This window comes from Rhipicephalus sanguineus, chromosome 11 (genome assembly GCF_013339695.2).
Source record: "Rhipicephalus sanguineus isolate Rsan-2018 chromosome 11, BIME_Rsan_1.4, whole genome shotgun sequence".
NCBI lineage: Eukaryota > Metazoa > Arthropoda > Arachnida > Ixodida > Ixodidae > Rhipicephalus > Rhipicephalus sanguineus.
Genome location: NC_051186.1, coordinates 15,873,978 through 15,888,317, shown reverse-complemented (window position 1 = coordinate 15,888,317; position 14,340 = coordinate 15,873,978). Strand labels below are relative to the sequence as shown.

At 46.1% G+C, this 14,340-nt stretch overlaps 4 protein-coding genes across 5 annotated transcripts in view; 2 read left to right on the top strand and 2 right to left on the bottom strand.

Annotated features, from left to right (window-relative positions):
- Nucleotides 1–2,330, top strand: part of LOC119373827 (uncharacterized) — a 29,066-nt gene extending 26,736 nt beyond the window's left edge. The window contains exon 10 of the mRNA XM_049411032.1: nt 1,731–2,330. Coding sequence (XP_049266989.1) covers nt 1,731–1,931 — 201 coding nt within the window. The 3' untranslated portion in view covers nt 1,932–2,330. The remainder of the gene's footprint in view (nt 1–1,730) is intronic.
- Nucleotides 2,331–2,337: 7 nt separating this feature from the next.
- Nucleotides 2,338–4,395, top strand: LOC119374889 (myb/SANT-like DNA-binding domain-containing protein 1). Its single transcript, XM_037645093.2, has 3 exons — nt 2,338–3,012; nt 3,557–3,704; nt 3,946–4,395. Exons 1-3 carry the CDS (start codon nt 2,771–2,773, stop codon nt 4,393–4,395), a joined length of 840 nt encoding a protein of 279 aa, XP_037501021.1. The 5' UTR covers nt 2,338–2,770.
- A 1,112-nt stretch (nt 4,396–5,507) lies between these two features.
- Nucleotides 5,508–6,017, bottom strand: LOC119374888 (uncharacterized). The gene has a single exon (XM_037645092.1). The coding sequence runs from the start codon at nt 6,015–6,017 to the stop codon at nt 5,508–5,510; it is 510 nt and encodes a 169-aa protein (XP_037501020.1).
- An 889-nt stretch (nt 6,018–6,906) lies between these two features.
- The window catches only part of LOC119373832 (salivary cystatin-L2), a 56,363-nt gene continuing 48,929 nt past the window's right edge, over nt 6,907–14,340 (bottom strand). For both annotated transcript variants that reach the window (XM_049411033.1, XM_037643891.2), the window contains exons 2-3: nt 10,830–10,937; nt 6,907–7,057 (exon numbers count right to left, since the gene is read on the bottom strand). In XM_049411033.1, coding sequence (XP_049266990.1) covers nt 6,974–7,057; nt 10,830–10,937 — 192 coding nt within the window. In that variant the 3' untranslated portion in view covers nt 6,907–6,973. The remainder of the gene's footprint in view (nt 7,058–10,829; nt 10,938–14,340) is intronic.

The window sequence follows — 14,340 nt, the reverse complement described above, 5'->3', positions numbered from 1 at the left end:
GCCTCATTTCGCAGACCACTTATTGCTGAACCCGACCTTAAACATCAAATGGAAGTGAATAGGACGACCGAGAGCGCTCTGCATAGGACTTTCTGGACTCGGTATCAGAAATAGGATATCTCACGAACTGATTGTGCCGTCTCTTAGGATTAGGTACGGACTGCGACTCGAGAATGTTGATTGCTCGGACTTCATCAACACGCGACAAACGATTGTGAAGTGATTACAATTTATGCTTCAAAACAGCAACTGTGACTTCGAGCACACTCATGCAGTACTAATTTTTATTGTTGCTGGTACGTTTAGCGCTTTCCGTGTCATTTCTGCAATAGCGCAATAATCTTCGTATCTTCACAAAATGATTGCAAAAGTGAACAGTTTATGCTTTAATCTTGTAAATTATGATTTTCAAGGGCTATTTCTGCACTCATTTAAACTGCCATCAAAAGGATCCTTGAATTTGGTCTTTCAAGTAACAGTGTCGCAGTTATTTGCGCACAGGCATGGCTACTTTTGGCTACTTTTGCTGCCCTTCGGCTCAAGTTGGCTATATTTTGGCTAGTTCTGTCGATTTCTTGGCAATGTTTTGTCTTTTCGACCTGGCAACCCTGCCTGTAACTCCACTCGTTGATGACGTATTCGGGAAATTTTTGCGGCAATCAATTCCTTGAGGCAACTACACTACGACACAGGTCTTTCGATGATTGCTTGGAATGTTGCTGAGGACCCCTTTAAGGGTGCATGAGTGACCACGCCGGCAGAGGCATCGGAAAATCGAAAAATGGGACGCTCCCGTTTAAAAATTGTTACCATCGCGATGCGCCAATCTCACGATGCGTGTCAACCGGTTTCTTACGTAAGATAATTACTAATATCTTTATATGGCATACTCTGTGCTGGCCGTGGCGGCGTCGATAGAACCTTGGGATACTGCTCCATGGGCCCTCGAATGAGATAAAGTGCGTCATTTGTTTCTACTGAGGGCGTGCTACAGGAGGAACACGCAGTAACCGAAAGCTACAGTGGAAAGATATTTGATTCGAGGTGACGAAGACTTCTCATTAAAGGTAGCCGGTGCCCCCTGTGGTAAAGAACAAAATATCGCAACATGATGACCTCATTCTTCGCGTCTTATAATGCAACACCATCGCGGGTGTAGAATGTTCCTTTTGTGTAATGTGTGCGGGAGAGCCTTCGCACTATTTTACCTTCTATAGCAGCAAATAGCACCCTACTATAGAAATAAATCAATATCTGTAGTAGTAGCCAAAGGCTCTGCGCCGCATTACACCACCAATTGGAACAAGCTGTAATCTGCAGACATAGTCGAAGCCGTAGCGCACCACAGTTTTGCTGATCTCATAAAAAAAAACATTTTACTCAACTGCTATATAGAGCTTCGGGGAGCCACCGTAGGATTTTCGTACATATGCATAGCGGTATACTCCTATGTACCATAAGTAGAGCATTCAATACCCGGCTGCGGAGACCACATGGCAATGAAATAAAACTTAGCAAAAACAAAGACGCAGCGCAAGGAAATGTATACACGCACGTATACACCTCACGATGTCACGGCGTGTATAAGTGCGGCCGTATTTTATATCATGAATGGTCACCACTGGCGTCCCACTCACTGACGGCGCTATGAGATGAAATTTTAAAAAAATAAGTCAGTCAGTCAGCATTTACTACCCATTAACATGTCCTCGTCTCCTTCTCGCTTTCAGCTCTGCAAAGCCAAACAGGCCTACCCGGATGTCCCCTTCGGCATCGCGGCTTTCGACGTCAACCTTGACATCGCAAAATCTGCCTGCAACGATTTGCAAATTGAAGCCGGCAGTTTCACCAGACTCAGGGTGCTGAGCAAGATGGACGACTACATCAGTGGTTCCGTCTCGACCTTCCAAGAGTGCATGAACGCGGCATGAGAAGTTCATCCGCGTCTTTCCCCTCCGATGGCAACTATCCGACATCACGCGACCGCGTCACGGGACTCTGTTAAAACACGAGAAAATTGCGGAAGCATTAATACATAAAAAATAACAGATAATGCGCTGCGTTAAAGGATTTACTGGAGTGATACGTAAACACAGCAATATGAAGCGCTGAACAACGTAATGTAGCGCAGTGTAAAGTAAACTCAACAAAAAAGCACGCATGAAAGAATGCAACACTCCTACTTTGACTGACTTCTCTTGTTTCGTCAGGTTGTTTCTCATCGTGCTGCTAATCTCGAGAACATGGGTTCGACTCCAGGCCACGGCGGCCGCAATTCAATGGCGAGAACGCCCCCGTACGTTGAATTACACGCGCTTTACAGAACCCCAGGTAATACCCCTGTCACACGAGAAGGTTTAATGTCATTTGCACCTAACGACATTTACGTTTAATGAGATTAGTTGGCTGCCACACGGAGAAGTCTAATGTCATTAAAAGAAAATGACTTCAGAAAACGAATGAGCTCGCTGAACTCATTTGAATGCGTTCTCGCCATGATTTCGTCGCGAATGAGTACTCTCGCCGGAGGGGGGCCACGAACAAATTATGTAACAAAGGTTAATAAATAATAAAATGTATTAATATGTTCTTATTTTAAACTACTGCTTCATTTTTTTTGAAACAATTCTACTCGGTCGTTATGAAAAGTTCGAATATCCTCGTTCCCAGCGACATTGCCACTAGAGCGTCGCCGGCCATGTGCTCAGTGTTTATGGTAGCTGTCGGAGACGACTGTGTGTAGTGTAGACCGCGTTGCCTCGTAGCATCCATGGCGTCAACGCAGAGGGACAGCGGCACGCAGCCTGCAGCGCCAAAAGAAAGGGTCCGTTGGACTGAAGCGGAAACGTTCACGCTAATAAGGATATGGGAAGATCATTTGGGCGACCTGAGGCGCGCTAAACGCAACGCCAAGGTTTACGCCGCAACTGTGGAAGAATTGCGTGCTGCCGGCATCGAAAGAACAATAAAAGAAATGAAGAGCAAGATTGAAAATCTCGCGAACAAGTACAGGTGAGAGCACTTCATGTTTTACCTTTAGATATGCATTCGTGTGGCGCGAACGATCCGACAATTGTCATGTTTTCTTCTGCTGTGTTTTGGCCTGCTCGCTAGATACTTAACGGTGCAGCAGATGTAATGAAAATCTACGGGGACCATGCATGCGTCCCTTACGGTGCAACTCCTGAAGATGCGCATCCGCGTTTCGCCGGTTGTGTGCAACACAAGAGGCAGCGTCTTTTGATTCACGTGCACGGTGTGGACGATATGCAATGAGCTGTATTGCTGCGTCTTCTGGGTTGAAAACAAAGTTGTGTTTGGGTTGGCTGCTTCGTGCTAGTGTGTGAAACGCCTCGAAGCTATTGCTTTTGTGATCAAGAGAGATAGCCACGCTAGCGACGTGCGCGAGTTTGCTACTTCGGAGCATCCCGCTACGAATTACAAAGCTCGGTGCTATGATTGAACCACTTGTGACGTTTGTAGATGTGTTTACCTGCCGTTGTTTGATTTTCTAAGCTTATACTAAGTGCACTATGAAATATTCATTTGCTTTCAGAGACATCAACAAAAACAAAAGGACAGGGTCAGGTTGCATTCGATGGCCATTTTATTGGGCAATTCACAAGTTCCTTGGTACGCTGCCCATAAACGATGCTTCCCTGGTGCAGGAGAGTCGTTGCAACAGTGATGAGACTGTCGAGCAGGTGAGAGCACTGCACGTAGAAGTGCCGGCAGATATTTACTGTGTTTGTAGCATTGTGCTAGATGACTCAACTCTGGCTGCTAATGTTTGTTTCAGTGTGAACAGCACGGAACCAGAAATCAAGGAACGGGCTCGCAAGTCACTTGCATTCTTGGCATAGTGCACACGTGATTGCTCTACAAGCTTGAAGTTAACTGTGCGAGTTCTAAAAGCTCCTACTTTGCCTGTATAATTTCTTACAGATTATACGTCGAATGGAGGTGGGCAGCACAACAGTGCATGAGGAGGAGCTGTCTGCTGTGGAGATTGACACAGGCATGGAGATGCCACCTTCACCAGCCGGGGAACCTGATGCCCCAGCACCAACTGAGGCCCCAGCACCAGCTGACGCCCCAGCACCAGCTGATGCCCCAGCACCAGCTGACGCCCCAGCACCAACAGCACCCAACAACGAGCAAGGCAAACGTGTGCAAGCAGAAAGCTCTGGTTTGAAAAAGAAAAAAACACAGACAGGCCATGCCGCACTGTTGAAGGACATAATTGAGGAACAGCGAAATATGCGCTACGCACTAGAGCGGGCGAAGGAACGAGAACATCAGCTACGGAGGCAGCAACTGCAGCTCCAAGAGGAGGCTGGGAAGCGTGAGGAGCAACTAATTTCAGTCCTAAAAGAACTCACAAAAAAGCTCTAATTTTGTACATTTAGTCATAATAATTCCTTCATAATTTCTTATAAATCCTTCACTCACTTTCGGTGTGATTTCCTTGTACCGACGGAGCAGTTTTGCATCGCCCTTATTAAAAGGATCACAAGAGTTTAGAATGCTTTCATGCTTCGTTACATACATCCACACTTGCCTGCATAAATGTAATATATAGGGTCACTGCACTCTACACAAAATATCAATCATGATGGCAGCGTGTTTTGCTGAGCACGGTTCCAAAAGTACTTAGCAAGTGCTTGTCGTACTTCTTCACCCTGTCCTGTTGAAACCGTGGTGGTATGGCAAGGTTGCTCATACAATGCCTGAAACGTTTGTGCGTCCTGTTCCCAGTGCTGTTCAACAGCATCCCTGAAGGACTCACAGATGTTATGTAGGATACAGGCTGTTTTGATAGCCTGTCGAGTATTGGCCAGTTTACATTCCATCCTCTTCATCGTGAAACGGAAACGTGCCTTCAGCCTACCGAAGGCATTCTCCACGATTCGCCTTGTTTTTGACAAATTGTAATTGAAGATAGCCTCAGTGGACCCAGGTGAAGCAGATGGGAACGGCTTGAGCAAATTTTCTGTGAGGGGGAAGGCCTGGTCACATAATGTGAGCGGTTTCACCGGGCAGTGTTCAATAATAGCCACGGGAGATGCCAGAAGACCACGCTCTATTTTCTCACACAGCCATGACCATCCGTACACATAAGCATCATGACATCTACCAGGAGCCCCCACGTTTATGTATTTGAAGCAGTAGCGGTGGTCGACAACAGCCAGGAGTATCATGCTGTACCTGTAAAAAATAAAGCACGAACACACTTTGTAACATCTGCTTATCAGGGTAATGTCTTGCCACTTGTAATAGCAAGAAGAATAATATACTGTGCAGTTACTTCTTATTAAACCATGTTTCGCACATTATCCCAACAGCTAAACTGTGGAAGTTCTGTAAAACTACACTGCGACACACTACTGCACAGCCAACAATAAAGTAGAACGCGTGACGTCGCTGGAGGCACAACATTTTACATAACAGGCACAATTGAAGCGAATAACAACATGAATGTTCAATTATAACAAGCAAGACAGCACCTACCATCCTTTGTAGTTATAGTAGTCAGCTGCGTGCTCCTTTGGCGGGGATACGGGGAAATGACAACCGTCGAGGGCACCCACAGCCTGCGGGAAACCATTTACGGAAAAACACTCCCTGATGTGCTTTTCCAACTGCCTTGGTCCCACCATCCGTATCCATTCGTCTCCAAGTCGATCTACCACTGTTTTACAAAATTCTCTGAAAACAGTATTAACAGTGGACCTTCCAATGCCGAACAGGTCCGCAATGGTGTCTTTGGCACTGGAGCACAGGCGGTACATCCCCACGGCCACCCTCTTCTCCACAGAGATGGCTTCTCTCATGTTTGTCGTTTGGCGCTCCAGCGAAGGTCTGCATGACTCTACCAGGTATCGGAACGTCGTCGGCGACACGCGGAAGGCTTGTCGGAAGTGTTGTTCCCCTAGATGTGGCAAAGTGTCCTCAAACCAACGCTCATTACGCTGGAAGCTCCAACGTTCTCTATGAATGCTGGACGCCGCTGCCATTACCGCGGCAACTGTAAAAGCACATGCTTGCAGCCGCTCTTCAATATCTCGCGACTGACTTGCTTGCTCTTCTATTGCAATGTCCAGGAGTCTTTCTTTTTAGAAAGACTCCTGGACATTTAGAAAACCGCATATTAACGTTTCAGCATCGATGCTATCCTCGTGAAAACAATTTTTATAACACTCAATATACACGATAAATGTTTTACACCCGCTGTGACTTTATTTTTGTTCATTCCCATCTTCACTGCATCGCCATTGACATCATCTGCAAATGACATTATATCTTGCCGTGTAGCAACGCATGGCACCTAATGTCATTTGATGTGTCGAATGTCATTAGATGAAAATGACATTAAACCTTCTCGTGTGACAGGGGTATTATCCGAATTCTTCCGGAATGCCCAACTATTACGTGCCTCATAATCATGTTGTCATCAGCAATGTGTTCTTTTGTTCACAAAATTTATTTCCAATTTTCTTCGTTTCTCTGACCCCTTCCAATGCCGTTCGACTTACAGCCAATTCCCCGCAACGCATTGAGCCAACTTGCCAGGAGTAACCATTCAATAAACCAATCTGGTCCACATGAATATCAAGACCAGATCTGAGCAGTCAGCCCTGCACCAACATTGCAGCTATAGTGAAAGATATAATGCGATATTTTTACGAGAGAAAAACTAAAGCTCCTTGACTTCTACACGTACCTGACCAGAAAATGCAAGGGTGCAGATGCCTTCGAGGTGGAAGATGCCATTGTGCGGCCCCCCAAAGCAGTGAGGGTGCATGTTCAATCTAAAGACAAAGTTTCGTTCACAAAGTTTACTGAAATAATTCCTTATACAACGCAAGAAGAACAGCTTCATTTTGAGGCCTTTTCAAGTTCTTTTTGTTGCATGTTGATAAGCCCCATAATTCGTGCAGACGGCTTCATGGTCCTTGTGAGTCCGCGTGCGTTACTTGTGGCACCTGAATGAGGTCAGTTCCCTGTAGTTTTCCCATTGGCGCTCGAAGATTATCGCAGTGCAGGCTGCGGACGCCTGTAAGGAGATCGGCAATATGTAGGTTGGAACGTAACATGGTTCGTGGATTAAGTGTTCCGCATAGACAATATTCAACGGGAATGTTCGCTTCACAAGTTGTCTGCGAGCTGAAAGGGGTCATGCTCTATTCAAAACACCAGCCTGTGCATATGGACTCCACATACCACCTTGCAGCTACGTTATGCAATAAGTCAGTCGTTGTCGAGAAGAATAATTACAGGCTGTTTGGTTCTTCAGCACTGCATATATACGCCTGAAATTGCAGCTGTGTTTTAGCAAACAGCATAGAGGTTGTTCGAGCTCACAACAATGAGCCTCGCAACACCATGCTGTTCAAAGTACAATGCACTGAAGTTTTTAAATGCGAAGCATTTCTTTGCGGACTAAACGTACATTGGTAGTTTATGTCTGTCTATCTAGCGTCAGGACGCTCACGTTGTGGCCTCCTTAGTTGGACGCACACCAAAATCGGAACATTAGGGCATGAATGTATGCTGAACGCGATTAACAGTTCATGACATGAATAACATGATACGGCTTTTGCTTACGTCATGAAACCCTTTCTCCCAGTCACCCGTGGCGCATACCCGCATACCGTAACCCTTGGAATGCGTGTATTCGTAACACGTAATTCCGAGTCGATCAGCTCAGCAACAGCGACAGCAGACTTTGTGAATATTCACACGGCAGCGATAACAAGACCTTGTCGGAGAAAATACGAATAGACACAAAGAATAAAGATTACCGTTCCAGCTGTATTCGAACCCGGGCCATCTAAGTGGTAGTCACGCATTCTACCACAGTACCACGCCAGGCGTTCAAAGTGCGTAGGGGGATTGCCCCTGTACAGGTGTCATAACGGAGCAACGTCAGTCATGGTTGCAGCGTTGTGCTATCCACTTACATCCATGCCAAATATCGATATATCCCACGCCATGTGGGAATCTCTTTCCTGCGAATAGTTATAGTAGGCTTCATTTTTTTGGCATTGAGCCAAGCATTACGAGATGGATTGACGTGTTTTGGTAAGTGTAGTAGCTGTGTGCACATCGAGGGCTTACCAGGCAAGTTGACAACACTGCCGTTTAAAGGGTAACTTATCGTCTGACGTAACGTCAGCAGTCACGTTAGCGCACATACGTCAGAATTATTCAAACGAAGTACACACTACGGTGCGATGATGTAAATATCATACGTGACTTTCGTTAATGTATTCTTCCGGAGTAGAGCAACGCTTGAATATAGCTTGCTCAATCATAAGAATACAAATGTAATCTTTATTAGACTGCTATAAAAGGAAAGTCAACACTACAACCACGGACGTCAATCTGACATCACGCCTGTATCATAGGAGTACATATGTAGCGTTTATTGCTTTGTTATACAATTAGATAGCCAGCACCAGAACCACAACAGACGTTGCACTGTCACTGCGCCTGCATAGGGTATTTTTATAAAGCAGCTTCTAGACATAGCATTGCTCTGTGGTAGAATACCTGACTGCCACGCAGAATGCACTGGTTCTATTCTTGCTGGGATACTAATTTTATTATTTGCCTTTGTCGGGTCAACGCCGCCAATTTCGCTTTTTCTGGCGCTCTCACATTTAAATTACCCGCGCCTGTTTTCGTCGTTCCTGGGTAGGTATAAACTGTCTGTCACCTGTGGCGCATACACGTACGCCAGGGCCTGCGGTAAACGGGTATGTACCACACATGTCTGGAGGAAAGGGTTTGACGACGTACGCGACAGGATTTTCACGCTATTCATGTCATGACCAGACAGTCATATTCGTCAAATCCTCTTACCCTCCCATGCCACTTGTGGTCTACACCATGTTAAGGAGGCGATCACGAGAGCACCCAGACGTAGGCGGCTGGATAGATAGATAGATAGATAGATAGATAGATAGATAGATAGATAGATAGATAGATAGATAGATAGATAGATAGATAGATAGATAGATAGATAGATAGATAGATAGATAGATAGATAGATAGATAGATAGATAGATAGATAGATAGATAGATAGATAGATAGATAGATAGATAGATAGATAGATAGATAGATAGATAGATAGATAGATAGATAGATAGATAGAAATGCTCAAAGTGCCTAGGGTTCGCTAAGAAATGCTTCGCATTTATTAAAGATTATATGCATTCCTATGACTCCGTAAGTTATAGTCAACCTTTGATCGACCCCGGAAGTATACGCTGCCAACCGTTACTTATTGTATGCCCATCATCTCAACGTAGCGTGGACTACGTTTCGATAAAACTGACGTCAATGCTCTAACGTGGAGGCCGAGGTTACTTACGTTACCCTACGGTACCCTACGCTGTGCGCGTCAGTGTACTCGATACGTTTTGTAAGCCCACAGTGCGCTCACAACAAATCAAAGTGGAAAGAGGCATCGATGAACATCGCAACGCTTGGCTCAAAACAACAGAAAAAAAAAATGCCGCACAGGCTGCTACTCGCTTACTGCTTTGCATAACATCGACAACCACAATTCATGGGATCTCCCGTAATGTTTTGTCTAGTTTTCTTGGAGACTTCAGGAGTTCAAGCGCAACAAATTCAACCTGGAGGCGTCAGGACAAAATTGACATGATGGAAGTGTTATTTGCTCGCAATAATACGGCTACGGTGACTAATACTCCGAAAATACAAAAAATGCTACTCCGAAAATACAAAAATGGAAGCATGTCACTAGGGCTGCCTTCGTGGAGCAGCGTTGCTGTTTCTTCGCATGTTCTTATGAGCAATAATGCTGTCAGGCGGGAGCATTCAGCGTCACATCACGCTAATAGAATTTGGCGGTGATGTCACCTACGGGATGCTGTGCGCAAAGGTGTAAGACACGGTACAACGCATTTGAACTGAAGTGCGATCGCCTAAATTAACTGCGTCGAAGCGCGTTTATATACGACGGCGGCAGTCGCGGGACAACGACTTGGAGTATAGTATGCTTGCTGAACTTTAATATATCAGTTTCCCTACTGCCCGGTTTCCTTAGTCAAAATTGAATGCCAACTATATTATTTGTTATTGGTGGGAAGATTGCTAAGCCATCTTTCGCGCTACATTTGGCATGCCTGCATGCGTTACACTAAGGTTAAGCTCTGCGCATAACTCTGAGTGTCCACGCGATTTTGCACTTATCGCTGCACTTGGTGCTCATTGTGTAGAGTGTAGTAAAATTTCGTTTTGTCATCACTGCATAAAATTGAAATAATATAATATTGGTGTGACTAGGAGTCAATTCTTCTTGTTACAGCGTAAGCACACGAAGCACACCAGCAATGTGTACTTTAAGGCACCTGCGTGTGTGCGAAGCAAATAAGCACTGCAAGTATCAGAGGTAAGCAGGTTGCCGCTTTCTTTTCTTCAGCTGTGGATAATGCCACGAACGCAGAAATAAAGTTGAGAGAATGAAGTTTCCTTGTAGAACCAAAATGAATTAGCACGCTTAAACAACACTGCCTATTCCTGAGTCTATAATAATTTAGCTGGCGTTCACATGAAGCGCACTCGCCAAGGACTCCGAGACTCACCTCAGATATGGCTTTTAAGGCGAGCGATTAGCGATGAACGACTTACTAAAACTTTTTCACGGTTAAATTTCGAGACAGAGTCAACAAAATGACGTCACATCGTGACGTCATTTAGAAGCATCGGTCCATGTATTTTGCGGTCTCAAAATTCTGAAATAAAGGTCGATGTAGATGGCGCTCACGTTCTCGTTACACGACAGATTTCTTACCTGATTAGTTGTGGGCTTGCACAACTCGCTTGAGTAAGGACCATCTGCGACGGTACAGTTGGAGGGCGCAGTCTCGAATATCACCTTGTAATTCACTCCGTTGATAACCTGTGGAGGAAAATTGAAGAACGCTGATATTTTACCGTAGCAGAAGTATTTTTGCGCTCACTTGAGCTGCACAACAGGGGCTCCATTTCCCTCAATAACCTGTGGCACATCCCCGCCAACCATGGTCCATGGCCTGCCGGTATGCGCCAGATATGATTCACAAGTCTGTATCAACTCACCAGCTCAATAGCGATAAGAACCCAATGTGCCATGAGACTCATATAATCAGAATCGCGGTTCCAACCGGAATCTCACCCCGGCATTCTAGGTGGCAGTCATTTGTCCTATCACAGAGCCACACCAGTGCTTGAAACTGCGTCGGAAAGAGACCCTGCACAGTCTAGGTAACGTCACTGGTAGTTGCAGTGTTGGCTAACTGCTAAATGTAACAAGTGCCACATATCTATTGCTCTGACACGGCAACCCTGGACAAGCGTCGCTCGAACCCGGAGGAATACGCCTTACGACCGCTACTCACGAAACTCACCTCATCGAACCGTAGCGTGCACTTCGTTTCGATAAGATTGACATATGTGCTCTATAATGTGGTTGCCGATCGTACATCAGACCTTCTAGGCGCCAGTGATGTCGGCGTCGCCGTAAAGCACTCGATATGCCCGCAACTACTCAATTTACACAAGAACGTCCATCCACCTTGTAACGCTTAGCTCACAGCAAAAAAAAAAAAATGCCGTATACGCAGCTACTTGCTGACTGCTTCGCATGAGATTGATCCCCCAAAACACGTGGGATCTACGGCAATTTTTCTTACGAGCAATCATAGTGTAAGAGAAATACCCAAACAACCCTGACGCCCGGCACATGGTTAGCAAACGCGGCCAGCAAATAGCAAGCACTTTCATTAGTAATTTTGGATTTGATGCCGCATACTTCAGTCGTTATATTCCGCGCTATTAAGAGTACAGATAAGCCTCCGTATAACGAAGTAGCATGGGGACCTTAAATTATTTATTATTTGTTGTGGTAGTAGAGCTTAAAGGAACTGCTACCGTCCTTCATCGCTCTTCTCTTTTGTATCGCAATATAAAGCGTACCGTCTGATGTGTCCAACCTTGCAGTGGTTTCTCTGAAAAGTGAGCAGAAATTTTTAAAACAGAATTTTTCGATCTGCGTTCGGTCTCTTTCCATTGGCGTGAAACATGCCCACAGCACTGGTTGGTGGACGCAATGACGTTTGTAGCACCGGTAAAAATTAAAACCGAAAGCACATGGGATTTCTGTAGGATTACTTTATTTTCGCTAAACACTATTGTAATGAATATAACAGACGTTTTCAGCGCGCTAGCGGTTAAATGAATCCTTATTATACGATTACAGAACACTTGTTTTGCTGTAATCACAGTCTATGCGTTTACTTTAACACTGCTGCTGCAATCCAAGCCATGTTCATTCATCAAAAAGAGACGATAAATGCACGCCTTCACAGCGCAGCACATGTGAGATATCCTAACAACAATACAACGTCACAGTAAGTACGACCAGCGCGGAGAGCCGCATGGCATAGCGCATGGCTTGAAGCAAACGGACGGGCAACGACGAAGTGCCTCTCTGGCAGAACGCTGAGTCTTTCAGTTCTGATCTTTTTTGTGAATAACATTGATTGCACCACTCAAGTGGGGTTTCCTGCCGGAGTGCGATGGAGGTGGAGTCCCACAAGCGACCGCCGGATTCCGCAGAGCCCGCGGTAGCTGCCTCCAGGAAGCGCAACGGCACCGAAAGCGACACTGAGAGCGACGACACCATGAACAATTATGTCAGCAGTGAAGAATCTGGCGACGACGCCTTCGAGCTGGTGACGAGCCGCAAGGCAAAGCGACAGTTTCTGAGCACGGCATCCGATTCTAGTGCGACCACCATAAATCATCGCGGAGTATCGAGGCATTCACCGTCCTCTCCATGCCAGTTCTCGCCACTGACAACATGCAACGCCTGAACAGGCAAGCTGTGTCTGTACAACTAGAGGCGCTGGTGCCAAACGAAATCAAAATCAAAGATGTCAGAGTGAACACGCGCAAGAACGTTTTAGCTATTGATGTCAAACACGCGGCTGCGCTGGATACCTTGCGCAAGGTTACGGAGCTCAATGAGATGGAAGTCCGCTCTCATATACCGCTTGGCAAAGAAGTTAGCACTGGAGTAATCTACGATGTTGACGAGACCATTGCCAATGCCGACTTGCCAGTCATGATCAAGCCAGCGACAGGAGACACTATCATCACAAGTGCTTTTCGTCTCGCGCCGCCACGTTGCGTGAAGGTTATATTCAAGGGTGAATCCCTCCCATCACACGTGAAGGTGGGACACTTTCGGCACGCTGTTCGTCCCTTCGTACCGAGGCCGCTTCAGTGCTAGAAGTGCATGAAGTTGGGTCACGTGAGCAGCGTCTGCAAGAACACTGCCGTTTGTGCCCGATGCACAGGACCCCACACCACGAACACGTGCCAGGCCAGTGTGCTGAAGTGTTCGAATTGCGGCGGGCCGCACGATGCCTCTTCGAAGGACTGTCCCATTATTTGAAAGGAAATGGCAGTGCTGAAGAAAATGGTTCGAGATCACTCATCTCACCGGGAAGCGGCCGCATCCATCAGACGACGACCCCGTCGCCGACGGTGCTCCAAGACCTCCAAGGCCTCGCCGCCACGTGAACCGCGCCCAAAGTCTCCTCCCCTTCTGCCGCCCAGAACAAACGCAGTCGGGTCAAAGGATAAAGCAGCTTCTAACAGCAACACAGGAGACGCCTGGCGGGAACTCCCTAGACGACACGCAACTGATGAGCGTCATCAGACTCCCACAGTAAGGCACCCTTCGTCTGTTCCTTCTAAAGCAACAGATGAAGATAAACAACTCGTCGCCATGGTCTGTACTCTAGTGAGTACTATTCGCGTATTCGTGGACAAGATGCAGACACCAATAGCACGAAGCGCATTGCAGCTGCTGGATACCATCAGTCCAGTTCTTGCAAGCCTTCAGAATACCATTGCTTAATAAGACAAACAGCAGCACCATGGCTTGTCAACGGCAACAGCAATCGTTTATAGAGGATGTCCGAAAAGCCTTCATATTTCAATGGAATGTGAGAGGCCTCAGGTCACGCATATCGGATTTCCGGCAGTTTGTATTTAAAAACCGCTTCCTAATAATGGTAATCTGTGAACCGAACTCATCTACCATAAACATATCAGGGTATGAGCCTTTCGTTTCAATCACGAATGGAAGGAGCAGCAAGGTTATTGTTTACATTCGCAAGGACCTTACTTATTTCGCGCATGCTATACCGCCAGATGACGAGAACCAGTACGTGTGCATTACTGTGAAGAAGAAGGGGTTGTCCTTTACACTTATTGGCGTCTACATTTCCCCTACAAGTCAACTTGATTGTAAG

Excerpts from the sequence above, each read along its gene's own strand:
- LOC119374889 (XM_037645093.2), top strand. The coding sequence starts at position 2,771 with ATGGCGTCAACGCAGAGGGACAGCGGCACGCAGCCTGCAGCGCCAAAA. Across the intron at positions 3,013-3,556 it reads AATCTCGCGAACAAGTACAG|AGACATCAACAAAAACAAAA; the intron begins GTGAGAGCACTT and ends ATTTGCTTTCAG. Across the intron at positions 3,705-3,945 it reads GTGATGAGACTGTCGAGCAG|ATTATACGTCGAATGGAGGT; the intron begins GTGAGAGCACTG and ends AATTTCTTACAG.
- LOC119374888 (XM_037645092.1), bottom strand. The coding sequence starts at position 6,017 with ATGGCAGCGGCGTCCAGCATTCATAGAGAACGTTGGAGCTTCCAGCGT.